Here is a 24,415-nt window from a genome sequence, read left to right on the forward strand (position 1 = left end):
GCTTCCCTTGGCTTCAAAAGCCCGGATATTCTTGGGATCCATCCCTGGCCGTCGATTTTTGCTACTATACGACGGCCAGGATGTGGCCACGTGACAAATAGAAAGGTACAAAAAAGAATCTAATTAGGTGTCAGGTTCGAATCCCAAGAGTCACCGATGATAGATTATGTACAGGAGTAAAAAGCATTGATCAAGGAGAAGTTCTTCGCGTCGTGTCACTGGCGAAGAATGGAACTTCGTTGTTTATGGGAGGCTTGCGACGAACTGGAGCGTAGTCTGTCCTCATTGTCTCCTCGAAATCGTCCTCGCTCAGCTCCTTTCTCGTCGATGGAGCGGTGAATTCGTCGTCCAAAGTCGCAGCGGTGGCGGAAGAAGCGTCACTGAGATTTGTTCGCTTTGGGGGACTGGATTCATACGCTCGATCCGTCACTAGCTCTTCCTGGAAAGGCGAAAGCGGTGTGAGAGACTTGAAAAAAGAGAACTTTGTGGGGGGCTTAACTGGTTTAGTCGCGAGCAGCAGCCGGGATCTCTCGATTGACTCTGTTGAATTGACAAAGCTGGGATTATAAACGCCGTGCTCTTCACAGCATGTATTTACGAACCTGGAAAAGTCTGGTCGCATTTGAGACCGGTGGAATCGAATTTAAGACAGTTGCTACTAGTCTGCAGCAAAGACTACCCGAAATGAGGGCTAGAAAAACGAAACCAGCCGTGGCTTACCGTCGGGAGTGAAGCTGTCGAAGAGTCTCCTGCAAGAAGAAAAAACCGCTGTCTGTAAGACTTTGGAGGAAGTTCTTGCTTGAAAAAAACTTACCGTGCTGTTGCTGCTGTTTGAGCTTCCTACAGTCGGCCAGCTGAAGAAGAAGAGCAATGAGCTGTAGAAGCGATGCGAATTTCGCCATCGCAGGAGAGGTTTCAGCTGGAGGAGCTCGGAGGAAGATGACGGAGAGCGTCCTGGTTTGCTGTTCCAGAGATTTTTCCTTTTATACTGCCGTCGTCGACTCAATTGATCTCGAGCATTCCCTGTTGACTGACTACTACCGCTACTATTCAACCCGAAGTTCCTGCTTCCTCAGAGATAGAATAAAGGCCCAGTGATGTATACTAAAATACTTTCACCTCGTCCCGCGAGGGAACTCCTCAATGTCTATCACTTGGCCTCTTACACCACCATGTTGTTCCTCCTGTTCCATTGCGTTGTTCACCGAAACCAAAGACGACGGTGAAGCTCGTCTCATCGTCCTCCTGCTTTTCTCCTTTTGTTTTTTTTTTTTGTTTTCCCATCCAGTGCTTGCAGTTGGAACTACAAGAGTACCGCAAGCCGCAGAGAAATCTGTGGCAGCTGCATTAATGGTGCGCTCATATGGGCTGTCTCGTCCTTCCTTTTACGACCAAGAGTGGACCCGATGCCTTGCGTCTCCTCCTGTTTTTTCTTTTCCTTCCTCCTCCCTGGAAAATTGAATCGTCCAGACTTTCTTCTCAGTGCCAGCCCGGAGTTGCGTCCTCTGCATGGCTCAAGAATCCCACGTCCCCAGGCCACCTCTGCTCTATTCCTGTGACAAAGCGACACTGACTGCCCAATGTGCCTCGCATTTTCAATGAAATATCTCTCGCCACCCTGCAAGACCAGTTTTACATAATCTTATAAAAACCATCAGCATAGAAAAAGAACCTGTCACCGCGTGGAGTGGAAAGAAAACTTGGAAACTTGGAAACTTGGAGTCGGACTCTCTGTCGCTGTAACAGAAGCGAAGTTACAGGACTCTCACTCAATCAGGGGAGCTTACCGCGGTCTTGGTCCTCACTGACAGATGAAAATCGCCTGGATTCCTCTTGACTCGGTTGCGACGAGCCTGACAATGATCCGCTGTATGACAAAGCACCGACTTTAGCGATCAGCGGGCAACAACTAAAAGAGAAACAAGAGATGGTAAGAATTATACTACTTGACCACTGCAAAGGCTGGACGAGAACGCCTGTTGCTGCAGTGCCACACGTGAACTGATGTGAAAGTAATAATAAATAGAACGTGGAAAAGCGAAATCGTTCCTGGCACACAAACGCAGGACAATGTGATAGTATAGAGAAAAAAAAAAAAAGAGAGAGAGAGCAAAACAACACAGGCAAAAGGAAAGGATCCAAAGACCGTGGTATGTTTGCGAAAGAAAGAAACAAAGTTTAAAGGCTAGCTAGAAAACTTGCAATGTAGCATGACTCAGAGCTCTAGAAGGAACACAAGGAGGAAAAAAAAAAGGATACGTAAAACGAGAGGACAAAAGCAAGAAGGAAAGAACCAAAAAAAAAAAGCTGAGAGGGGAAAGTAGAACCTGTATGATCGCCATAGGTCGTAGAAAGCAATCCCAGCTTTGTCTAATTTGATGGAGCTATTCCTCTTCGATCGCCAGGCCTCTCTGATACAACGCATAGAAAATATTATAAGAAAGTGATGGAATGCGTTAGAGAGATTCACAGACCCCTGCTGACGAAGGAATGATTTGGAAGCATTCGCGTCATCCCAGATTTCTCAGCGTAAGCAATCGCGTATAGCATCGAAAGATTCGAGACTAGGAAATACGAGCAAGATTCGAGCCCCATCTGGATCGATGCATCGATCGATTAGGTCGAGAGCTACCTCTGATCGCCATCGCCATAGCTTCTTGGCGCCAAGAAAATATTCTAAAACCCTAAAAAGCATCATGGTTCTTTCTTTCCCACGGGATTCTTCACTCGCAGATCGCCAGGGCAGGCCTGGATCGCATCGCGAATCTCGTCATTCGCATGTACAGCGTCTGCGGCAGCCTGCGCGAATGCCGAGATCGACTTCCACAGCGGCACCACCCGCCACAACGTCCACTCGCGGACGATCTTGCTTCAAGCATTTGCCCAGACAGGGGATCTTGTCAGAGCCAGGGACGTTTTCACGCGAATGGCTCTGCGCGATGTGGTCTCCTGGAATGCGCTGATCGCAGGGTGCGCGGGCGCTGGGAATCTCTCGCGGTCTCAGGAGCTCTTCGATTCCATGCCGAAGAGAGATCTTGTGTCCTGGAACAATCATCTCGGCGTATGCCCAAAACGGGCATTGCAGAGAGGCGCTGCGATTCTACCGGGGCTTGGATGGCGCCGGATTCCATCAGCTTCGTGACCGTTCTCGATGCCATTGCCGGGATGAGATCTGGGAAGGGCGATCGCCATTTAAGCGATCTGGCTGGGAATTTACACCCAGATCGCTGTAGGGACAGCGATCGTTGTGGTTTATGGAAGGACTAGAGCGCGGAGCAGTGCTTTGATCGGATCATTGGCAGGAATGCGATCTTCTGGAACGCGATGCTGTGCAAAGCGCGAAAGCTCTTCGTTCGAACCCACGATCATAGATGCCACACCTCGCCAAGAAGAGCTCCAGGAGGCAAAGGATCTCTTTGATTGCATGAAACAAAGAGATTTAGCGGTCTGGAATTTGATGCCCAAAAGGGGGATCTGTTCGAATGACTTCCGATCTTCGCTCCTACCCATGGCTTATACATGGATCCGCTACTTGAGATCTTTTATCAAACAAGTTACAAGAACGTCACCCTTTGGAACGCGATGGTCACAGTACTTGTCCAGCTTGGTCATTTGCAGGGATCGCTGGGCCTCTTTGATTCAATGGAAGTAACAAGCTCACGACGTTTGCGGCAGATGCAGGGCCATGCTTAAATATTCTTGGATAGAGCAAACCCGCTTCAGCTCTGTTCGCAAGGTTTGGAAAGAAGTACTTGATTCTCCATGGTTTTCAAAACGCTACGTTCCAGCTTTACCATGTCTTCTCCGGACGTAAGAGTCAAAGACCAGCCGAAAATTAGTCGTGCTTCTACACTTGCCACACAAATCCACCATAGGGACATCGTTATTGCCATCGCTTGCGAATGATCGCAAAACCCATAGCAAGTCGTTTGACGTCAGCTGAAATATACATGGTTGGTGAGTGGGATCTGTTCTCTTTGGCTCAATTTGTCTGCTTTCTCATCATGCAAATTGAGCCCTGCAAGTGGACAAATTGAGCCAAAGAGAACAGATCCCACTCACCATAAGTGACATTGACTTGCATCCCTATACGATTTTGAAATGCTACCGAAAAGCAGAGGTTATTCGGACCAGACGATACCATCGATCATTTACTCGGATTTAGCGCAAGCACCTTGTTTAGAATAATAAAAACCGTACTGACAAATCAAATAAAAAGCGATATGCATATCGATTTTCACGGATGCCAGATACTTGAGACCAACCATGTATATTTCAGCTGACGTCAAACGACTTGCTATGGGTTTTGTGACTTCCACCTTGGCAAACAGATGGCAATGAGTTATCACTCAAAAAACCATGACAAATACTTTAGCACGTTATAATCTAAGAAAAAACAATTTTGGGAATCAGAGGAAGATATTTTTGGAAGATATTTTTGGAAGATATTTTTGATGCATGCAGGCGTTCCCCCTTTATAAACAGATGCAAAACCTTGTATTGTCATTTCTGGGTTCAGTTCAAGGAGAATGGCCAAAGTGTTTCTTCTTTCCGCCCTCCTCGTTGGCCTGCTGCTCTTTGTAGCCGATGCATCTCGCAACACTCAGCGTACGTGTCCGCATTCTTGCAAATCGTTTGTCTAACCTGCAGATATTGTTCTAGTGACTGACAAGGAGAGCGATGTGACTTACATCGTTGAGGGGTCTCGTGAAGGTAGTAACGAGGCTGCTGGTCTCAATGTTGTCATCCCCTCCAAACACGGTAACATAGATCATGTTATGATCCCTCTTGTTGTGATCATGAGCTGTCCTTGTGATATTTATTATGCGCCACTACTTCTCCGTTTGTTAATGCTGCAGGCCTCCAAGATAAGTACTGCTGCCTGAAGGATGGTTTGGGATCATGTGTTCAGGAGTGCGACTCCAAGATCAAATACTACTGCTGCCTCAAGACTGGACTCGGCGGCTGCAAGCAACTCTGCGAGACCAATGTCGAATACTTCTGCTGCCTCAAGAACCCTTTTGGTACCTGCTTTCAGCTGTGCGACTCGTCCAAGGAACACTACTGCTGCAAGAAGAACGTTTCTGGTTCCTGCGTTGGAATGTGCCCCAAAACGGTGAACCTGATGAAGTGATCTGCGTTTGATGACAAGTGTAAGCAACATCTAAAAGCTTATAATTGCTGATACTCTCTACAACTTTTATATTTTTACAAGATTTTCGCTATACTTTTACTTTTTTCAACTGAGTTTGTAAGGTAGCTTGCCATGCCACTGCTGCTGGATCGTCCATTGGGAGACAAGTAGCTTTGAACAAGTCCTCATTCTAGTTCACGTCGCTCAGCACCAGGTCGCCATCGCTGGTAAAGCTGAGGTACGCTCCTTCCGGGACGGTTTTCGCGTAGCTCGCCATGTCAGCGCTGCTAGATAGTAGAGATTGAAACTCTCCTTGTCGTCCATGGCGTAGAAGACTGACAAGTAGAACTGGAACTCTTGGGAGGTTTGCTCCCAGCAGCTAAGTAGGAGGCAGGAAGGGGTGCTAAAGCCAAGGCTAATTCGAAATATCTGGAGTGGATTCGAGAGTGGAGCTTGGAGGAAGATGGCGCTTCCAGTGACATTGGAAGCTTTGTGTGGTCGACCAACACAGGAGGATCTGGAGCGCAAGTCTTGGCCCTCGAGAGCTCTGGAAATCTCGTCATCCGGAGCAAAATTGGAGATTTCCTGTGGCAGAGCTTTGATCATCCCTGTGATGCTGTGCTCCCTGGGATGAAGTTAGTAGCCAGCATCTCTAAGGAGAACAAAGAGCCAGGGTACTTCTCACTCGAGGTAGCCGCTTCTCGGTCGCTTTGAACTCCAGTATGTTGAGAATCTTTTGGAGAGGTCTGGAGCTCCGATGAGGAAGAAGAAGAGATATCATTTCTCTTCCTCGTCAATAGCAGCTTGGAAATCCACGGGACGAAAGGTGTTATGTGGTCCACTCCAACGATCGGTGGTGTTACTGATCAATCAGGGCACCAGTTCCTCAAGATCTACTCGAATGGAGAGCCCCGGTTTACCTCGAGATCATTCAGCACCGGCAACAGCACGAAGAGCATCAACTTAAACCCGCTCTTCTTTGGGAAAAGCTCGCTTACTCGAACCTGTGGGATCTCGTTCGAGACAGCTGAAGGATACCTCTGCATCGTTCACGAAGTACGTTTCTTCCGGGGACAAGGAGGGATGCAAGCACCTGGAAGAACCTGCGAGAACTCGCAACATCACTACATGCTCGAAGCCACAGTACGATACTTCTACAAACCTCTAGATTTATCCAGTGCGCTCCACAACGTCACTCCAGCAGCGTGCATGGCCCTGTGTATCAAAAACTGTTCCTGCAAAGGGGTGCTAAGCCAGGAGAAACAACTACCTGTTTCCAGATGACCGAAGTTTTTTCTCTGAACAAAACTCGCAACGTCGTCGATGAAGCTTTGCTGTTTTCGATCAAGTTGTACCAAGCTGGAGATCTTCCAAAGCTCTCAACACCAGGCAACTCACAAAGTCGCCAAGTAGCAAAAACAGGCAAAGCCAGCCATCGTCGCGGTTTTCTCTGTGGCGACCATGGCTATAATCATCATCGCAATGGTGACCTGGAAGAAACAGATAAACTCGTACCTCAAACACTACAAACCATCGTTGGTGCGCGTCTTTAATTACCCGGAGCTCCTCACTGCAACCAAAGCCTTCAGTGCGAAAATCGCAAGTGGAGGCGTTGGCACGGTTTTCGAAGGGATACTCTCCGTTGCCGTGAAACGGCTGGAGAGCTTCTCGAGCCAAGGATACAAACAGTTCAAGGCGGAGGTGAGAGCGATCGGAATCATCCATCACAAGAACCTTGTAAGACTCAAAGGCTTTTTTTCCCAGGAATCACACTACTTCCTGGTTTACGAGTACGTAGCAAACGGGTACAAGCCGCGGGAAGACACGAGATTCAAGATAGTCGAGGAGATTGCTCGAGGGATGTGCTACCTCCACGAGGAATGCAGCACTAGAGTTCTGCACTTGGACATCAAGCCGCAAAACCTACTCCTGGACGAAAACTTTGGTGTCAAGATAGCAGAGTTTGGACTGTCGAGGATGGTAGAGCAAGGAGATCTAAGCGATGTCATGACAATGATCTGAGGAACACCCGGATACATGGCTCCGGAATGGTTGCAGATGCGAGTGAGAGACAAACTGGACATCTACAGCTTTGGGATCCTTGTGCTGGAAGTGGCGCTTTCCATACCTGTGTGTCTTGCGGGAGGAGCCCAAAGTTCCTGGCGGTTTGAGAAGCTTCGGTCTGGGAAGTTAATGGAGATGTTAGAAGAGAAGAGGGCGCGGCAAGAAATGGAGGCTACCTCTAAGGCCGAGAAGCTGCTTCGCATTGGAGTGTGGTGCATCCAACCGGATTCTCAGCCAAATTGTGGGAATCCACTGACACTCATAGATTTTGTATGAGAGGCACCATTCTATCGAGATTTAGTGGCACCAAAGCAGCGCCCGCCCTGCAAGTGCCCTAAGATTCTTCGAGGATATTATTTATTATTTAGATCCAGGCTTAGTTTGTTATATTTTTGTTTAGTTAAGTAAAAATAAAATAGTTTAATTTTTATTTATTTATAAATTATTTATTTTTTAAACGTAAAACCTTTGACAAGCGTTTGAGAGGAATGCCCAAATTTTTATTTCTTTTTAATTTCTATAATATTTCTAAAACATTGTTACTCTTTAAATGTCATTTATGAAAATCCAAATTCTATATCAACCAGTTTTAAACATAGAATCATGGGTTTTCTTTTAGACTTATTAAAGACGTAGGAAGAAAAGATAATTATTACTCAGGATTTTCACTTTCTAAAGTAGTGTTTTCAAAAAATGGTAAATGACAATATCATTATTAAATGCACAACCAAATAGTAGATAAAATATTTAGGCTTTGATTTACAAGTAGAATCTGGCTGATTTTGTTAGGGATGATTTTGTAAAATATTATATCAATGGACGGTTTAGCATATCGTATCAGCTTGATTCAGATTATATTTTTCCAGATAAAATAAAACTTGCTTATTTCACCCTACAAAACCATATAAAAACGATTGCAATATTATAAGGTATGCGACCACACCATTCTGTCTTTTCTACTTTCTGCAATCTTTAAATGGTTTATTCATGCTTTACATGCAACTGGACTGCAATCTACAAAGAGTATAATTGTTTGGAGCACTCACACAAATAGCTTTCTAAGGTTGCAAAAAGATGGAAATATGGTAATCTATGGTGAAAATTACACGGTTGTTTGTTCAGACAGCATTTACTGGAAAGACAAATGGATTACTAGTGCATTATGTGTTGATAACTCTGGACTTGTTGTAGTATACAACACTGTAGAGCAAACTTGTATATGGCAATCACCAAGATGAGAATTTAAAATCTAGCATTCACTCTACACAAATATGAGATAGAAGGACATAAGTTGATGCTCCAGAAGCTCTTGCGATGGCGCTTGGAGCAGCCATGTTTCCAAGCCGATTATTGCCATGAGTTTTACAAGCTCCAAGCAGCGTCATGTAGGCAATGGAGCCCGGCTCGATTGGCATGCTATCGATCACCTCTTGGGCCTCGTCAAGCCGGCCAGTTCGCCCAAACAAATCGATCACACACATGAAATGCTCCAGGTTTGGAGCTATGTGATGATCGAGCACAAGAGACTGGAAACTATACTTACCACTCTCAAAGAGCCCGGCATGGCTACACGCAGAGAGAACACTGACAAACGTGACTTCGTCCGGATCAAGCCCCTCGAGCTTCATCCTCCAGAAGAGATCAAAAGTTTCCTCAAAATGCCCGTTGTTCGCATACACCGAGATGATTCCATTCCATGAAACCACGTCCTGCCTTGTCGTTGCCTCAAACGCCACCTTTGCCCCTCGAAGGTATCCACACCTCCCATAAAAGTTGACCACGGCATTGTTTGTCATCACATCGGATTGAAACCTAGAGTGATGGAGCTCACCATGCACAAGCTTTCCCTTTTGGAGAGCGGTGATCCTCCCAAGGGCGTCAAGAACAGCCAAGAAACTCACCTTGTCCGCCTGGGTGCCTTCCAGATCCATTTGGTGGAAGAGCCGAGCAGCACTCTCGCATTCCCCGGCTTGGACGAAGATACAAATCAAGGTGTTCCACGAGACCGTGCTTGGCTCCTCCATTTTCTCAAAGATTTCCTTCGCTTTGTGGATATGCCCGGCTTGGGCATGCGCCACCATAGCTGTGTTGTGCGAGAAGCTGTCCCAGCAGGGCATCCTTTTCGTGAGAATCTCCAGAGCCTCGTCCACTCTCCCGTGCTGGATATAAGCCGCCGCGAGCGTGTTAAACGAGACCACGTCTGGAGAAGGAATGGTTTCCTCGAGGAAACTCGCGGCCTTGGCGAGATGCCCGTTTTGGGCATATGATCTTAGCAAAGAGTTCCACGAGACAGTGGATGGGTGCTCGATGCGATCAAACACTGCCTTGGATTCCTCCACTCCCTTGCATTTTCCATAGCTCGCCACCAGTGAAGTCGCCACGGCGAGATCGGAGATCCAGCCAGTGTGATCCGCCGCTGCGTGAACTTGGCGGCAGTGGGAGAGGCTCGAGAGGCCCGAGCACGCATCGAGAGCTGCGAGGAACGTCGCGCGGTCGGGTGTTGTGTCGATCTGCCAGAACAGCGCGAGTGATTCCTCGCAGTGACCGAGCTGGGCATAGGCCGCGATGATCGAGCTCCACGAACTCGTGTCTCGCTGCTCCATCCGATCGAATACCCGCCTCGCGCTGGCGAGGTGGCCTCTCTGGAGATACGCGGTGATCAGCGCGTTGCATGCCGCGATAGTGATCTCTGCCGAGATCTCGAGCAAGAACAGTGCTTGATCGAAGTGTCCCTGCTGGGCTTGAGCTCTAGCGACGATGCTCCACGAGGAAAGATCTCTCCGGGGCATTGTCTTGAAAAGGAGCATCGCTTCGTCGAGGCATCCATTGTGAGCATACGTCGCGATCATGGCGTTCCAGAGCTCTCTCCGCCGCTTCTTCTGCTCGAAGACGAGCTCGGCCCTCTCCACTGCACCGGATCTCCCGAACATCTTGATCAAGGAGCATGATACTCCGTGATCGCTACGCAAGGATCCGCAGGCTTGGCTCAAGTGGAAGATCCTCTCGCATCGATCAGGATCGCCAAGGCTGCCGCAGGCGTCGATGGCGATGATGTACGTGAGTTTGTTCTTGAGGACGTCCATTGAATCGAAAAGGTCTAGAGCTTCTAGCAGATGCCCAAGAAGGGCAAGTGCTGTGATCATCGCGTTCCAGAGAGTGGCGTCCTTGTGGCTTGTTTGATGAAATATCTCAAGCAACAAAACCATGTCACCTTTCGAAGCATAAGCTATGAGAAGTGATGTTCTTGAACGAAGATCGTGGGCTGGGAGTCTTTCATACAAATCTATGGACTCCAAAAAATGCCCTTTTAGGGCAAATGCTGAGAGTAGAGCGTTCCAGACAGCCAAATCTCTTTGTTTCATGCAATCAAAGAGATCCTTTGCATCCTGGAGCCGTTCATGGCGAGATGTGGCATCAATTATCGTCGTCCAGGAGATCACATCAACGCAAGGCATTCGGTCGAAGAACTCTCGCGCTTTGCAAAGATTCCCTGATTGGGCATACGCGGAAAGCATGGCGTTCCAGCATATCGCATTCCTGCCAATGATCCGATCAAAGAAATGCTCCGCGCTCTCGGCCTCGCCAATCTTTCCATAAACCACAACGAGCGCCGTCCCGACAGCGATCTGGGTGTGAATTCCCAGCTGGATTGCTTCCATGGCAATCGCCCTTGCCAGATCTCTATCCAGCTCTTCGATCCCGGCAATGGCATCGAGAACGCTCACGAAGCTGATGGAATCCGGTGCCACGCCCTGGAGATCCAAGCCCCGGAAAAATCCCAGCGCCTCTCTGCAATGCCCATTCTGGGCATACGCCGCGATGATCGTGTTCCAGGACACAAGATCTCTCTCCGGCATGGAATCGAAGAGCTCCTGCGACCGCGAGAGATTCCCAGCGCCGGCGTACCCGCTAATCAGCGCATTCCAGGAGACCACATCGCGATGAGCCATTCGCGTGAAAACGTCCCTGGCTCTGGCAAGATCCTCTGTCTGGGCAAATGCTCGAAGCAAGATCGTCCACGAGTAGACGTTGTGGCGGGCTGCGCCGCTGTGGAAGACGTTCTCGGCATCGCGCAGGCTGCCGCAGACGCTGTACATGTGAATGACAAGATTCGCGACGAATGTGTTGCGATCCAGGCCTGCCCTGGCGATCTGCGAGTGGAGAATCCGCGCCTCCGTGGGAGATCGGCATTTTCGGAGTAGTGCCGCCGCAGCATCTACGCGCATAGAACCATAATGCGTTTTAGGGTTCTAGAATATTTTCTTGGGCTGTGCTATGTTTCTTCGAATGCTGTCCTTTGTCAGTTTAAAAACTTAGATTGCTAACCCATTTATGATCAATTTTTTGTTCTCGGGAGATAGATTCAGTTTTGATCTGATGTTCGAATTGAAGAACTGTCCAAGCACTGAGCTGAACCATCACACTTTCATTCACACTAGACATCCAGAATTGTCACATGGTTCACAGTTGAATCAGGTAGCTGAGGTTGACACACATTGTGCAAGCACAATTTCTCAATCTTGAGTATGAATTTGGCGTTTGGACAAGGATTTCTCCCTTTCCTTGAATCCTTCTACTTTGATTTTTTCACTAGCACTTGGGCACCACTAATTTTCAGGAAGTCTCAAGAGAGAAATTCATTGTTTCCATTTAGATTCTTCTTCCAGCTTGGTTTTCTACTCAACACCAAATGCTTAGTGTGGATACCTCGGAGGGGCAAGGTTGGCTTTTGAGGCAACGACAGGGCAGGACGTGGTTTCATGGAATGGAATCATTGCGAACAACGGTCATTTTGATTAAACTTTTGATCTCTTCTGGAGGATGAAGCACGAGGGGCTTGATCCGGACGAAGTTACGATTGTCAGTTCTCTGTGCATGTAGCCACGCCCGGCTCTTCGAGAGTGGTAAGCATAGTTTCCATTTGCAGGTTATTGGATTTAAGTGCTTAGGGTGTTCTCTAAAATAAACCATGTGAACTGTGAATTGGCCGGCTTGACGAGGTCCAAGAGGTGATCAATAGCATGCCAATCGAGCCGGGCTCCATTGCCTACAGGAGCTTGTAAAACTCATGGCAATAATCGGCTTGGAAACATGGCTGGTCCAAGCGCCATCGCAGAGCTTATGGAGCATCAACTTATGTCCTTCTATCTCATATTTGTGTAGAGTGAATACTAGATTTTAAATTCTCATATTGGTGATTGCCATATACAAGTTTGCTCTACAGTGTTGCATACTATAACATGTCCAGAGTTATCAACACATAATGCACTAGTAATACATTTGTCTTTCCGGTAAATGCTGTACGACCAGACAACCATGTAATTTTCATCATAGATTACCATATTTCCATCTTTTTGCAACCTTAGAAAGCATCCATTGCCTTTGTTATTTGTGTGAGTACTCCAAACAATTACACTCTTTGTATGTAAAACTAGATTGCAGTCCAGTTGCATGTCAAGCATGAATAAACCATTTAGAGATTTCAGAAAGTTCCCATTTGATAATGTGGAAAAGACAGAATGGTGTGGTCCATTTCTTGCATACCTTATAAAATCGTTTTTATGTGGTTGTAAGTAAGCTTTACTTTATATGTGGAAAAATATAATCTGAATCAAGCTGATATGATATGGTAAATCGTCCATTGATATATTCTGCCAATTCAAATTTTACAAAATCATCCATAACAAAACCAACCATCATATCAAATCAGGAAAGGTATTCCATCTACTATTTGGTTGTGCATTTAAAAATGATATTGTCATATTTAAGGATTTAAATTTTTTCAAAAACACTGAGTAATAATTATCTTTTCTTCCTACTTCTTTAATAAGATCTTTAAGAAAAACCATGATTCTAAAGTGGTTTTCATAATTGGCATTTAAAGAACAACAATGTTTTAGTAATAATATTTATGTATTATAGATATTAAAAAGAAAAAATTAGGCAAATATTCCGTTTTAAACTTTTTGGTTTGCTTAAGCTGGTACTGGATATACCTAGAATATTCTAGAATATTCTACCATTTAACGGTTGTTATTCATGTATTTGTAATTTATAAACATGTTTATAATTTATTAAATTTCTTTAAAACTTTCTAATATATTCTTTTTATTTTACCATCTAATGATTGATATGCAATACTTAATCTTGTATTTATAAATTATAAACATGTTTATAATTATAAATTTTTATTTGGTCAATTGGATTAATAAGTACTATTAAGAAAATCAAGCATTGCTACATGCAACACGTAGCAAATTATTTATTTTACTTAACTAAACTAAAATAAATAAATTAAGCTAGACTAAACTAAACTTTATTAACTTCTTAAAATTCTCATTGCTCAAAGAATTTTAGGGCACTCTTGAGTCATTGCAGGGTGCCGCCTTGGATCCGGCTGGATGCACCACACTCCAATGCAAAGTAGCTTCTTGGCCTTAGAGGTAGCCTCCATTTCCTGCCGCACCTTCTTCCTCTTCTAACATCTCCATTAACTTCCCAGATCGAAGCTTCTCATGCCGCCAGGAACTTTGGGCTCCTCCCGCAAGACACACAGGTATGGAAAGCTTGTAGTCCGGTAGCCACTTCCAGCACAAGGCAAAGCTGTAGACGTCCAGTTTGTCACTCACTTTCATCTGCAACCATTCCGGAGCCTCATTGGCATGACATCGCTTAGATCTCCTTGCTCTACCATCCTCCACCTCGACAGTCCAACGTCTGCTATCTTGACACCAAAGTTCTCAGCCAGGAGTGTGTTTTGGGGATTGATAGCCAAGTGGAGGACTCTAGTGCTGCATTCCTCATGGAGGAAGCAAATTCCACGAGCAATCTCTCGACTATCCTGAATCTCGTGTCCCAGTTGTGCTCTTCTCGCGACTTGTAGATCTACTTGTCTAGGGATCCGTACTTGTAAACCAGGAAGTGGTGTGATTCCTGGGCATTGGGATTTTTCGGCGCTGGGATTTTTCCGGGGCTTGGATCTCGAGGGCGTGGCACCGGATTCCATCAGCTTCGTGAGCGTTCTCGATGCCATTGCCGGGATCGAGGAGCTGGATAGAGATCTGGCAAGGGCGATTGCCATGGAAGCAATCCAGCTGGGAATTCACACCCAGATCGCTGTCGGGACGGCGCTCGTTGTGGTTTATGGAAAGATTGGCGAGGCCGAGAGCGCGGAGCATTTCTTTGATCGGATCATTGGCAGGAATGCGATATGCTGGAACACCATGCTGTCCGCGTATGCCCAATCAGGGAATCTTTGCAAAGCGCGAGAGTTCTTCGACCGAATGCCTTACGTTGATGTGATCTCCTGGACGACGATAATTGATGCCACATCTCGCCATGAACGGCCTCAGGAGGCAAAGGATCTCTTTGATTGCATGAAACAAAGAGATTTGGCTGTCTGGAACGCTCTACTTTCAGCATTTGCCAAAAAGGGGCATGTTTTGGAGTCTATAGATTTGTATGAAAGACTCCCAGCCCACGATCTTCGTTCAAGAACATCACTGCTCATAGCTTATGCTTCGAAAGGTGACATGGTTTCGTTGCTTGAGATATTTCATGATAACATTTGATAATGATGACTAATACGCTCATAAGCATTTGTGAAAACTTTAAACCGTCTTTACAACCTTGATTATCAGATTGACATCTCATTAGTCGATGGCATCTTTCATATTGTCTCTCTTGTGCATAAGGAGGAAAAACTTAAACCAATCATAGGTTATATTCGAGCCGTTCATTAGCTATCTAATTATAAAATTATAGTCTCTAGCATATCCGTTAACAACATTTACTAATTAAAATTTAACGTTACTAATTTAGAGTTAGTCGTTAAACATTTAATGTGGGCGTGACTAAACGCGCCAGAGGAAGTGAGGAGTGAAGAGAGGGGAGGAAGTGAGGAGTGAGCATGGCAAAGGGGCAACCACGTAAGAGAGGAGGGTGCTGTATTATGCATTTCTCCCGAGATCTTTCCTCGTGGAGCATCGTCGCTAGAGCTCAAGCCCAGCAGGGACACTTCGATCAAGCACTGTTCTTGCTCGAGATCTCGCCAGAGATCTCTATCGCGGCATGCAACGCGCTCCGCGTACCTCCAGAGAGGCCACCTCGCCAGCGCGAGGCGGGTATTCGATCGGATGGAGCAGCGAGACACGAGTTCGTGGAGCTCGATCATCGCGGCCTATGCCCAGCTCGGTCACTGCGAGGAATCACTTGCGCTGTTCTGGCAGATCGACACAACACCCGGCCGCGCGACGTTCCTCGCAGCTCTCGATGCGTGCTCGGGCCTCTCGAGCCTCTCCCACTGCCGCCAAGTTCACGCAGCGGCGGATCACACTGGCTGGATCTCCGATCTCGCCGTGGCGACTTCACTGGTGGCGAGCTATGGAAAATGCAAGGGAGTGGAGGAATCCAAGGCAGTGTTTGATCGCATCGAGCACCCATCCACTGTCTCGTGGAACTCTTTGCTAAGATCATATGCCCAAAACGGGCATCTCGCCAAGGCCGCGAGTTTCCTCGAGGAAACCATTCCTTCTCCAGACGTGGTCTCGTTTAACACGCTCGCGGCGGCTTATATCCAGCACGGGAGAGTGAACGAGGCTCTGGAGATTCTCACGAAAAGGATGCCCTGCTGGGACAGCTTCTCGCACAACACAGCTATGGTGGCGCATGCCCAAGCCGGGCATATCCACAAAGTGAAGGAAGTCTTTGAGAAAATGGAGGAGCCAAGCACGGTCTCGTGGAACACCTTGATTTGTATCTTCGTCCAAGCCGGGGAATGCGAGAGTGCTGCTCGGCTCTTTCACCAAATGGATCTGGAAGGCACCCAAGCGGACAAGGTGAGTTTCTTGGCTGTTCTTGACGCCCTTGGGAGGATCACCGCTCTCCAAAAGGGAAAGCTTGTGCATGGTGAGCTCCATCACTCTAGGTTTCAATCCGACGTGATGACAAACAATGCCGTCGTCAACTTTTATGGGAGGTGTGGATGCCTTCGAGGGGCAAAGGTGGCGTTTGAGGCAACGACAAGGCAGGACGTGGTTTCATGGAATGGAATCATCTCGGTGTATGCGAACAATGGTCATTTTGAGGAGACTTTTGATCTCTTCTGGAGGATGAAGGATTTCTTGTTCAAGCTCCCTAAGAATACTTTAACTCTGGTCATGCAATCTTGGGTCGTGGGCCGAATGGGATCGCGGCAACATTGATGGTTCATGCTGGATGGATAACACTAACAAGTTTCATTCAGCGTAGATTTCCATCAGCCTAGTAGTGACATTCCCTTCATTTCTGAATAGTAGCTAATTAGCTTAAGCATGGACGTCCCACGCGATGCATGCAGGCATTGCCCAGCAGCAGCGCATATAAACCGATGCAAGCTTGAAATTGTAGCTCTCAAGTTTCAGTTCAAGAAAAATGGCGAAATTGCTTGTTCTTTCCTCCCTCCTCTTCGGCCTGCTGCTCTTGGCGGCCGATGCATCTCAGCGTACGTGCGAACTTCTGCATTGCAATTTCAAGATTCTTGCTCTCTAATCTGTGGAATCCATGTGTAGCGGTTGACAAGGAGAGCACCAGTGAGAATTACAATGTCATTGTCGAGGGACCTCGTGAAGGCAGCGAGGCTGGCCCTGGTCTCAACAACGTTGTCACCCAGGAGCCCCCTGGAAGCACGGTATGATCAGGAGCTTTTGATTATGCGCCACTGTTTCTCCGTTTGTTAATGCTGTAGGCCTCCAAGATACATACTGCTGCCTGAAGGATGGTTTCGGATCATGTCTTCAGGAGTGCGACTCGGGCGTCAAGTACTACTGCTGCCTCAAGAATGGAGTCGGCAGCTGCCTGCAACTCTGCGACCCCAAAGTCAATTACTTCTGCTGCCTCAAGAATGCATTTCGCAGCTGTTTGCAGCTGTGCGACTTGTCCAAGAAACACTACTGCTGCAAGACGAACGTTTCTGGTTCCTGCGTTGGACTGTGCCCCAAAACGGTGAATCTGATGTGATTTTGCTTGATGAACATGTGTGAATGCATTCAAAGAATAAATTGCTTCTGTGACAACCTTTCACTTTAACAAAACACCATTTGCCATCAGTGTAAAACAATATAATCATCTTCTGGGCTTGGCGCCACCATTGCCTTTGCTCGCAGGCTTGCCACCTTTGCCTCTGTTCGCAGGCTTGCCACGTTTGCCTTTGCTCGCACCTTTGCCACCCGTCTTACCACCTTTTCCACCGCCTTTGCCAGGCTTGCCACTTCCTCGGGATCGTGAGTCCTTCTTCATGCGACGATCCACCACAAGCTTCCCTTTGCCACCCTTGACCCTCACGCCCTTCTTCGCCACAACGAGCTCCCGCTTGGGACGCTTATTGGTCGTCGCCGCCGCTTTCTTGTAAACCTTGTCCATCATCCTGTTCTTGGACTTGTTCGAGATGTCCGGCTGATCGGCAATCGCCGCCGCTCTGCTTCGTGCTTGCTCCATTTTCTTCATCACCCTCCGCTTCTTGCGAGCCTTGGCCTCAGCAACCTTCTTCACGGGCCTGGCGTCTATCGCTCTAAACTGCGCCCTCATCGCCTGGACCTCTTCCTTGGTGAATGGCTTCTGAATCTTGCAGTGCCGCTTCTCGTCGTCCGCGAACCATTCCGGGAGCCCCTCGTCGTCGAACATGTACTTGTTGTAGGCGTCGTCGATGATCCTGTCTCTGTCCTTCTTCCGCAGCATCTTCTTGGCGTAAGTGAGGATCTCTGCCTTGGCGTCGCTGTCGTAGTCCTCCTCTTCGTCCGAGGAAGAGTCGGACGAACCACTCGGCTCGGCTGCTACAACCTCAAAGTCTTCCCGTGCTCTCTTGAGCTTTCCTGGCGCAACCGTGACATCGCTCGGAGGAGCGTCCTTGGCAGTCTTGTCCTTGTTGGTATCCGTCTCCGGGGTTTGATCTAAACCGGCGAAGATGTCTTGACTGAACCATTGCTGTGCAATCTGTTCCTTCGAGAGCTTGGCCTTGGGAAGCGACACGACCAGAGGATTGGCCTCCTCCTCCTCCTCTTCTTCTACTTCGTTTTCTTCTTCCTCAGAAGCATTCTCTTCCACGTCCTCCTAAGGATATTGTCAGCTGCTTGCAAGTTCTAGCACTTTCATTTGGCTTACCTCCCACAGCTTTTCGTCTCCTGCGTTAGCCATTCTTGCGCGTTTCCGCCGTGCAGTGTTGCTTTCAGTCTTGCTCCGGTAGCGTTCGTATGCACGATCGAGGAAAGATTCCAGCTCGTCGTTGTATCTGCGAGAGATTACGTTAACACTTCAAGGCGTAGTTCTTACCTTTCGCGCTCGACGTCAGAATCCACATCATTGTCTTCGTCATCCTTCCGCTCCATGTCCTGCTTACTCGTTTCATCCTTCACATTGTCATCGCTGTCCAACATGTCGTCATCCGCATCTTCCACCCGATCCAAGCTTTTCTTCGCCTGGAAAAGTGTCCAACATGAGCTCCTAGGCACAGACGAGAAAGCGGACAAACAAACCTTGATTGAGCCCAAAGAGAACAGATCCCGCTCGCCATAAGTGTCTCCCAAGACATCGACTTGCATCCCTGTTCTATTTCGTGCGTTTAGCTGCAGTGTTGTGGCCCATCAACATACACAACAACAAAAGATAGACAAACAATATGTACCTTCTGTTTACGCTTGGCAGCCTTCTTCTTCGCCTGCTTGCTTTTCGAATCCATTAGAGACTTGAGCTCCTCCATTTTCTTTAGCATATCCTCGTCTTCATCTTCTTTTTCGTCGTCATCCTTTTCAGCAGCCTTATCACCCTCTGTTTCCTCCGAAGCTGACGTTTTCGAAAGAGCTTTTCGTACATGCAGGCACCACCTGAGAGAACCAAATGAGCATGAAAGACAACAGCCACGAGAAGTAGAACCTACTTCAAAAGTTGCTTGAATTCTTTCTTCCCCAGAACTCTAAGGTCTTCGCATAATGCTTTTATCTACAAGAAAAAAAGTCCTCCAAATCAAAACAAGCAAACGAGGATTAGATATGAACGTACCTCGTCAGTTGTTTCAGCGTGGTCTTTGATTGGCGAACTTTTCGGATCCTCAAACGAAATAGACGTGATGCTACCAAGAAGCTCTAGAGGTTTTTCGGACCAGACGAAGTCTGCTGCCGTGCAGTCTTTACGAAAAGTAGTGTTTGCGTCATCGTATCTGCAGAAAATAAAAAACATAAAACCAAGAGTCTATTTGACGTGAGAACCCACCCCTCGCGGTGACGTTTCTGTTTACTACTACGAAGAACGTCGATCACCTACACAATTTACTCGGCTTTAGCGCAAGCACCTTGTTTACAATAACAAAACCCACCTTTGGGGGCTGAGGAATCTCTTCAAATAAAAAGCGAGGGTCCAAGTTACGCGGATCGATTTTCACGGGTGCCAGATACTTGAGACCAACCACGTATATTTCAGCTGATGTCGAACGACTTGCTATGGGTTTCGTGACTTCCACCTTGGCAAACAGCTACCAAACGATACAAGAGGCAATGAAATATCACTCAAAAAACCATGACAAACATACCTGTTCAAATGCATACTTCAGCGCGTTATAATCTTGGGATCGAAAAACCTGCAAGAAAAACCAATTTTGGGAATCAGAGAAGAAGGAAAAATTCAAAAATGGAGGAAGAAGAAGAATTCTTCGTACCTTGGTGACAAACGTTCCTTTGGGAGCCAGAAACTTGGTAGCCAACTTCAAAGAATCCAGGACAAGAGACGACTGCGTCATGGCTTCTTTGGCCCAGGCACCTCCCACATTGGGGGAGCCATCGTGGAGCACAACATCGACCATCCTCAACCCGTTCTGGTCGAGAATCTTCCCAATATCCGACGCGCATTTTGGAGTGGTGATATCGCCCTGGAGCGACAGCGCCCCTCTCACGGGACGAATCGGCACCAGATCCACGCCGATTACCACAGACCTCACGGGCATCTTCTCCACGGCCACCTGCATCCATCCCCCGGGCGCCGCGCACAAATCCAGCACCGAGTGCGCCGAGCTGAGGAAGCCATACTTGCGATCGAGCTGCACGAGCTTGAATGCGGCACGGGAGCGGTAGCCCTGCTCCTTGGCGAGGTAGTAGAAGCGATCCAAGCGGTGCTTCCCCTTCTTCGCCTTCCCCATCCCTGCAAGACCTTCGAGGAACCCTAAAACCCCACTTTAGGTTTACAAGAAATATTCTGGTGGATATTCGAGCGCTTTTAAAATGAGTCAGTCGACATTGGATACAAGCAAATCACATTCATAAAGTCTTCCCTTCTTGGGTGATATGCTAGTTATTTATCTTAAGCATGCATCGCGTGGGGATGGGGACGCCCACGCGATGCATGCAGGCATTCCTCCTTTATAAACAGATGCAAAACCTTGTATTGTCAAGCATAATATTTCTGATTTCAGTTCAAGGAGAATGGCCAAAGTTCTTCTTTCCGCCCTCCTCTTTGGCCTGCTGCTCTTCGTAGTGGATGCATCTCGCAACACTCAGCGTACGTGCAAACACTTCCGCATTCTTGCAAATTGTTTCTCTAACCTGTAGAATGGCTCTAGTGACTGGCAGGGAGAGCGATGTGACTTACGTCATCGATGGGCCTCGTGAAGGTAACCAGGCTGCTGATCTCAATGTTATCATCCAGAACACCCCGAAACACGGTAACTTAAATCACGTTATGATCTTCCTTGTTGTGATCATGAGCTGTCCTTGTGACATTGATTATGCCACTGCTTTTCCGCTTTTGATGCTTGCAGGCCTCCAAGATACATACTGCTGCCTGAGGAACGGCTTTGGATGTGTTCAGGAGTGCGACTCCAACATCAAATACTACTGCTGCCTGAAGAATGGATTCGGATGCCAACAGTTCTGCGAGGAAAACGTTAATTATTTCTGCTGCCTCAAGAATGGATTTGGCAGCTGCCAGCAGCTCTGCGACTCGTCCAAGGAACACTACTGCTGCAAAAAGAACGGCTTTGGGAGCTGCACTGGAATGTGCCCCAAAACCGTGGACCTGATGAAGTGATCTGCGTTTGATGAAAAGTGTATGCAACATCTGGAATCAAAAGCTTATAATTGCTGATACTCTTTACAATTTTTTCGCTAGACATTTACGTTTTTCAACTGAGTTTGTAAGTTCCCTTTTAGCATAGCTTGCCATGCCACTCCCGCTGGATCGTCCATTGGGAGACAGTAGTAGAACTGGAGACGTTACAGTCCCCTTTGAACAAGGTCTCAGCGCCTCATTTAAGTAAATCGTAAGAAAAAAAAACTTGGAAGCTGTTATAGTCCCATGTGCTCCACACGTGAAAGGTTCTAAGAATATCTTATTTTATGAATAATTGTTTAAACTTGAGCTTTAGCTCGATTCATAAGATCGTCCCAACACACCTTGCGCTTTCTTCTCATGTCTTCCAATTCCATGCTTATATTCATTGCCGCCTTGTTTCTCAATTGTCTAGCGCATAATGCATCGTAGTTGCGTCTCGATCATACTCGTGATCACCACCCTGCTCGAAGCTCATCTCGTAAGATCACAGGAATCCACAGCCAAGCCAACACAAGCTGGGTACTCAATGACACTGGAAGCGCCATTGTCCTCCAAGCTCGAATTACACTTGGCTTTACCACCCCTAGGAGCAAACCTCGCAAGAGTCTCAGTTCTACTTGTCAGTCTTCCTCCCAATGGACGCCATGGAACTATCCAGCAGCGGTGGCATGGCGAACTACGCGGAAACCTGTCCGGAAAGGAGCGTACCGCGACCTAGTGCTGAGCGACGTCGATGAAAGCTTTGTGTGGTCGACCAACACGGGCCTCGAGAGCTCTGGAATCTCGTAATCCGGAGCAAAACTGGAGCTTTGCTGTGGCAGAGCTTTGATCATCCCGGTGATGCTATGCTCCCTGCCAGCCTCTAAAACCAGGGATGAAGTTCTTGATCGCTTTGAACTCCAGTATGTTGGGATATTTTGGAGAGCTCTGGAGCTCCGACGAGGAAGGAAGAAGAAGAGATATCTTTTCTCTTCCTCGTCAATAGCAGCTTGGAAATCCACGGGACGAAAGGTGTTATGTGGTCCACTCCAACGATCGGTGATGTTACTGATCAATACGGATACCAGTTACTCAAGATCTACTCGAACGGAGAGCTCCATTTTACCTCGAGATCATTCAGCAGCAGCAACAGCACGAAGAGCATCGACTTAAAACCCGCAGTTATTCGGGAACAGCTTGCTTACTCGAACCTGTGGGATCTCGTTCCAGACAGCTGACAGATGCCTCTGTCCGGAGCTCAAGAACGACACCAGGAGATCGTCATCCATGCAGTACGTTTCTTCCGGGGACAAGGAGAGATGCAGGCCCGAAAATGAACCTGGAAGAACCTGCGAAAACTCGCAACATTACTACATGCTCGAAGCCACAGTACGATACTTCTACAAACCTCTAGATTTATCCAGTGCGCTCCACAACGTCTCCAGCAGCGTGCATGGCCCTGTGTATCAAAAACGGTTCGTGCAAAGCAGTGCTAAGCCAGGAGAAAACGAGTACCTGTTTCCAGATGAATGAAGTTTTTGCTTTGAACAGAACTCGCAACGTCGCTGATCAAGCTTTGCTGTTTTCGATCAAGTTGTACCAAGCTGGAGATCTTCCAAAGCTCTCAGCACCAGGCAGCTCGCAGAACAAAGTAGCCAAGCAGCAGAAAAAGGCAAAGCCAGCCATCGTCGCGGCTTTCCCTGTGGCAACCATGGCTATAGTCATCATTGCAATGGTGATCTGGAAGAAACAGATAAACTCGTACCTCAAACACTACAAACCATCGTTTCCATCCGGTGCTATGGACGTGGTTCGCGTCTTCACGTACCCGGAGCTCCACACTGCAACCAAAGCCTTCAGTAAGAAAATCGGAAGTGGAGGCTTTGGCACGGTTTTCAAAGGATACTCTCGGATGGATCCAAGGTTGCCGTCAAGCGTCTGGAAAGCTTCTCGAGCCAAGGATACAAGCAGTTCAAGGCGGAGGTGAGGGCGATCTGAAGCATCCATCACAAGAACCTGGCAAGACTCAAAGGCTTTTGCTCCCAGGAATCACACCACTTCCTGGTTTACGAGTACGTAGCAAACGGATTGCTAGACAAGTGGATCTACAAGCCGCTGGAAGAGCTCAACTGGGACACGAGATTCAGGATAGTCGAGGAGATTGCTCAAGGGAATTGCCGAGGAATGCAGCACTAGAGTCCTCCACTTGGATATCAAGCCGCAAAACCTACTCCTGGACGAAAACTTTGGTGTCAAGATAGCAGAGTTTGGACAGTCGAGGATGGTAGAGCAAGGAGATCTAAGCGATGCAATGACAATGATCTGAGGAACACCCGGATACATGGCTCCGGAATGGTGAGAGACAAACTGGACATCTACAGCTTTGGGATCCTTGTGCTGGAAGTGGCTAGCGGACTTCAAGCTTTCCATACCTGTGTGTCTTGCGGGAGGAGCCCAAAGTTCCTGGCGGCATGGGCGTTTGAGAAGCTTCGATCTGGGATGTTAATGGAGATGTTAGAAGAGAAGAGGGCCCGGCACGAAATGGAGGCTACCTCTCAAGCCGAGAAGCTGCTTCGCATTGGAGTGTGGTGCATGGCAGCGCCCTGCAATGGCTCAAAGGAGTGCCCTAAAATTTATTATTAAGGAGTTAAAACTTTTACTTTAATTTGTTAGGTTTTGTTTTACTTTGAATATTTGCCCAATTTTTTCCTTTTAATATGTATAATACATAAATAATATTACTAAAACATTGCTATTCTTTAAATGTCCACTTTAGAATCATGGTTTTTTTTTTTAATCTTATTAAAGAAGTAGGAAGAAAAAATAATTATTACTCAGTGTTTTTGAAAAATGGTAAATCCTTAAATATGACAATATCATTTTTAAATGCCCAACCAAATAGTAGATGGAATACCTTTCCTGATTTAGTATAACAAGTAGAATTTACAGATATGATGGTTGGTTTTGTTATGGATGATTTTGTAAAATTTGGATCGGCAAAATATATCAATGGACAATTTACCTTATCATATCAGCTTGATTCAGATTATTTCCACATGAAGTAAAGCTTACTCACAATCACATAAAAACGATTTCAATATTTATAAGGTATGCATAAGAAATGGACCACACCGTTCTGTCTTTTCTACATTGTCAAATGGGAACTTT

At 47.1% G+C, this 24,415-nt stretch overlaps 8 protein-coding genes and 1 long non-coding RNA gene across 14 annotated transcripts; 4 read left to right on the forward strand and 5 right to left on the reverse strand.

Moving 5' to 3' along the window:
• Positions 1–104: 104 nt before the first annotated feature.
• On the reverse strand, positions 105–1,614 carry LOC9662036. Its single transcript, XM_024689976.1, has 5 exons — positions 815–1,614; positions 721–749; positions 603–663; positions 500–540; positions 105–439 (listed from the first exon to the last, which is right to left on the reverse strand). The coding sequence occupies exons 1-5, from the start codon at positions 900–902 to the stop codon at positions 191–193; spliced, it is 468 nt and encodes a 155-aa protein (XP_024545744.1). The 5' UTR covers positions 903–1,614; the 3' UTR covers positions 105–190.
• A 2,861-nt stretch (positions 1,615–4,475) lies between these two features.
• Positions 4,476–5,238, forward strand: LOC9662038. The gene is made up of 3 exons (XM_024688191.1): positions 4,476–4,608; positions 4,663–4,761; positions 4,860–5,238. Exons 1-3 carry the CDS (start codon positions 4,530–4,532, stop codon positions 5,132–5,134), a joined length of 453 nt encoding a protein of 150 aa, XP_024543959.1. The 5' UTR covers positions 4,476–4,529; the 3' UTR covers positions 5,135–5,238.
• On the reverse strand, positions 5,186–7,622 carry LOC112351059. Of its 4 annotated transcripts, XM_024688199.1 has the most exons (4): positions 7,375–7,622; positions 6,650–7,316; positions 6,405–6,584; positions 5,186–6,349 (listed from the first exon to the last, which is right to left on the reverse strand). In XM_024688199.1, the coding sequence occupies exons 2-4, from the start codon at positions 6,857–6,859 to the stop codon at positions 6,305–6,307; spliced, it is 435 nt and encodes a 144-aa protein (XP_024543967.1). In that variant the 5' UTR covers positions 6,860–7,316; positions 7,375–7,622; the 3' UTR covers positions 5,186–6,304. The 4 variants fall into 4 exon arrangements, 1 of the variants encoding a protein (XP_024543967.1); XR_002993976.1 differs by having other exon boundaries at positions 5,186–6,704; positions 7,263–7,316; XR_002993978.1 differs by having other exon boundaries at positions 5,186–6,237; positions 6,297–7,316.
• Positions 7,623–8,454: 832 nt separating this feature from the next.
• On the reverse strand, positions 8,455–11,424 carry LOC112341024 (pentatricopeptide repeat-containing protein At2g39620-like). Its single transcript, XM_024660378.1, has 2 exons — positions 11,105–11,424; positions 8,455–10,987 (listed from the first exon to the last, which is right to left on the reverse strand). Exons 1-2 carry the CDS (start codon positions 11,422–11,424, stop codon positions 8,455–8,457), a joined length of 2,853 nt encoding a protein of 950 aa, XP_024516146.1.
• Positions 11,425–13,562: 2,138 nt separating this feature from the next.
• On the forward strand, positions 13,563–14,769 carry LOC112341032 (pentatricopeptide repeat-containing protein At2g35030, mitochondrial-like). Its single transcript, XM_024660388.1, has 2 exons — positions 13,563–13,641; positions 13,701–14,769. Exon 2 carries the CDS (start codon positions 14,278–14,280, stop codon positions 14,767–14,769), a length of 492 nt encoding a protein of 163 aa, XP_024516156.1. The 5' UTR covers positions 13,563–13,641; positions 13,701–14,277.
• A 564-nt stretch (positions 14,770–15,333) lies between these two features.
• On the forward strand, positions 15,334–16,401 carry LOC9662039 (pentatricopeptide repeat-containing protein At2g13600). Its single transcript, XM_002962433.2, has one exon. The coding sequence runs from the start codon at positions 15,334–15,336 to the stop codon at positions 16,399–16,401; it is 1,068 nt and encodes a 355-aa protein (XP_002962479.2).
• An 809-nt stretch (positions 16,402–17,210) lies between these two features.
• Positions 17,211–20,386, reverse strand: LOC9660950 (putative rRNA methyltransferase). Its single transcript, XM_002962855.2, has 11 exons — positions 19,881–20,386; positions 19,755–19,802; positions 19,542–19,697; positions 19,439–19,485; positions 19,229–19,385; positions 19,107–19,168; positions 18,855–19,053; positions 18,706–18,795; positions 18,503–18,648; positions 18,335–18,461; positions 17,211–18,283 (listed from the first exon to the last, which is right to left on the reverse strand). The coding sequence occupies exons 1-11, from the start codon at positions 20,355–20,357 to the stop codon at positions 17,300–17,302; spliced, it is 2,493 nt and encodes an 830-aa protein (XP_002962901.1). The 5' UTR covers positions 20,358–20,386; the 3' UTR covers positions 17,211–17,299.
• Positions 20,387–20,593: 207 nt separating this feature from the next.
• On the forward strand, positions 20,594–21,310 carry LOC9662167. The gene is made up of 3 exons (XM_024688192.1): positions 20,594–20,716; positions 20,778–20,879; positions 20,976–21,310. The coding sequence occupies exons 1-3, from the start codon at positions 20,641–20,643 to the stop codon at positions 21,242–21,244; spliced, it is 447 nt and encodes a 148-aa protein (XP_024543960.1). The 5' UTR covers positions 20,594–20,640; the 3' UTR covers positions 21,245–21,310.
• A 334-nt stretch (positions 21,311–21,644) lies between these two features.
• On the reverse strand, positions 21,645–23,743 carry LOC112351063. 3 transcript variants are annotated; one of them, XR_002993981.1, is made up of 6 exons: positions 23,680–23,743; positions 23,013–23,088; positions 22,763–22,947; positions 22,656–22,706; positions 22,374–22,596; positions 21,645–22,315 (listed from the first exon to the last, which is right to left on the reverse strand). It is a non-coding gene; the product is annotated as an uncharacterized LOC112351063 (long non-coding RNA). The 3 variants fall into 3 exon arrangements; XR_002993980.1 differs by having other exon boundaries at positions 22,656–22,947; XR_002993983.1 differs by having other exon boundaries at positions 22,656–22,962.
• Positions 23,744–24,415: the final 672 nt, after the last annotated feature.

This window comes from Selaginella moellendorffii, unplaced genomic scaffold (assembly GCF_000143415.4).
Source record: "Selaginella moellendorffii unplaced genomic scaffold, v1.0 SELMOscaffold_2, whole genome shotgun sequence".
In the NCBI taxonomy this organism is placed as follows: Eukaryota; Viridiplantae; Streptophyta; class Lycopodiopsida; order Selaginellales; family Selaginellaceae; genus Selaginella; species Selaginella moellendorffii.

Excerpts from the sequence above, each read along its gene's own strand:
- LOC9662036 (XM_024689976.1), bottom strand. The coding sequence starts at position 902 with ATGGCGAAATTCGCATCGCTTCTACAGCTCATTGCTCTTCTTCTTCAG. Across the intron at positions 750-814 it reads CAAACAGCAGCAACAGCACG|GAGACTCTTCGACAGCTTCA; the intron begins GTAAGTTTTTTT and ends TTCTTCTTGCAG. Across the intron at positions 664-720 it reads CGACAGCTTCACTCCCGACG|ACTAGTAGCAACTGTCTTAA; the intron begins GTAAGCCACGGC and ends TCTTTGCTGCAG.
- LOC9662038 (XM_024688191.1), top strand. The coding sequence starts at position 4,530 with ATGGCCAAAGTGTTTCTTCTTTCCGCCCTCCTCGTTGGCCTGCTGCTC. Across the intron at positions 4,609-4,662 it reads TGCATCTCGCAACACTCAGC|TGACTGACAAGGAGAGCGAT; the intron begins GTACGTGTCCGC and ends ATATTGTTCTAG. Across the intron at positions 4,762-4,859 it reads TGTCATCCCCTCCAAACACG|GCCTCCAAGATAAGTACTGC; the intron begins GTAACATAGATC and ends TTAATGCTGCAG.
- LOC112351059 (XM_024688199.1), bottom strand. The coding sequence starts at position 6,859 with ATGGATGATTCCGATCGCTCTCACCTCCGCCTTGAACTGTTTGTATCC. Across the intron at positions 6,585-6,649 it reads GATGGTTTGTAGTGTTTGAG|AGAAAACCGCGACGATGGCT; the intron begins GTACGAGTTTAT and ends TGGTCGCCACAG. Across the intron at positions 6,350-6,404 it reads CTTCGGTCATCTGGAAACAG|GGCCATGCACGCTGCTGGAG; the intron begins GTAGTTGTTTCT and ends TTTGATACACAG.
- LOC112341024 (XM_024660378.1), bottom strand. The coding sequence starts at position 11,424 with ATGCGCGTAGATGCTGCGGCGGCACTACTCCGAAAATGCCGATCTCCC. Across the intron at positions 10,988-11,104 it reads TGGAATGCGCTGATTAGCGG|AGAGGCGCTGGGATTTTTCC; the intron begins GTACGCCGGCGC and ends TGGGCATTGCAG.
- LOC112341032 (XM_024660388.1), top strand. The coding sequence starts at position 14,278 with ATGGAAGCAATCCAGCTGGGAATTCACACCCAGATCGCTGTCGGGACG.
- LOC9662039 (XM_002962433.2), top strand. The coding sequence starts at position 15,334 with ATGGAGCAGCGAGACACGAGTTCGTGGAGCTCGATCATCGCGGCCTAT.
- LOC9660950 (XM_002962855.2), bottom strand. The coding sequence starts at position 20,357 with ATGGGGAAGGCGAAGAAGGGGAAGCACCGCTTGGATCGCTTCTACTAC. Across the intron at positions 19,803-19,880 it reads AAGGAACGTTTGTCACCAAG|GTTTTTCGATCCCAAGATTA; the intron begins GTACGAAGAATT and ends TTTTTCTTGCAG. Across the intron at positions 18,462-18,502 it reads TCTGACGTCGAGCGCGAAAG|ATACAACGACGAGCTGGAAT; the intron begins GTAAGAACTACG and ends AATCTCTCGCAG.
- LOC9662167 (XM_024688192.1), top strand. The coding sequence starts at position 20,641 with ATGGCCAAAGTTCTTCTTTCCGCCCTCCTCTTTGGCCTGCTGCTCTTC. Across the intron at positions 20,717-20,777 it reads TGCATCTCGCAACACTCAGC|TGACTGGCAGGGAGAGCGAT; the intron begins GTACGTGCAAAC and ends GAATGGCTCTAG. Across the intron at positions 20,880-20,975 it reads CCAGAACACCCCGAAACACG|GCCTCCAAGATACATACTGC; the intron begins GTAACTTAAATC and ends TGATGCTTGCAG.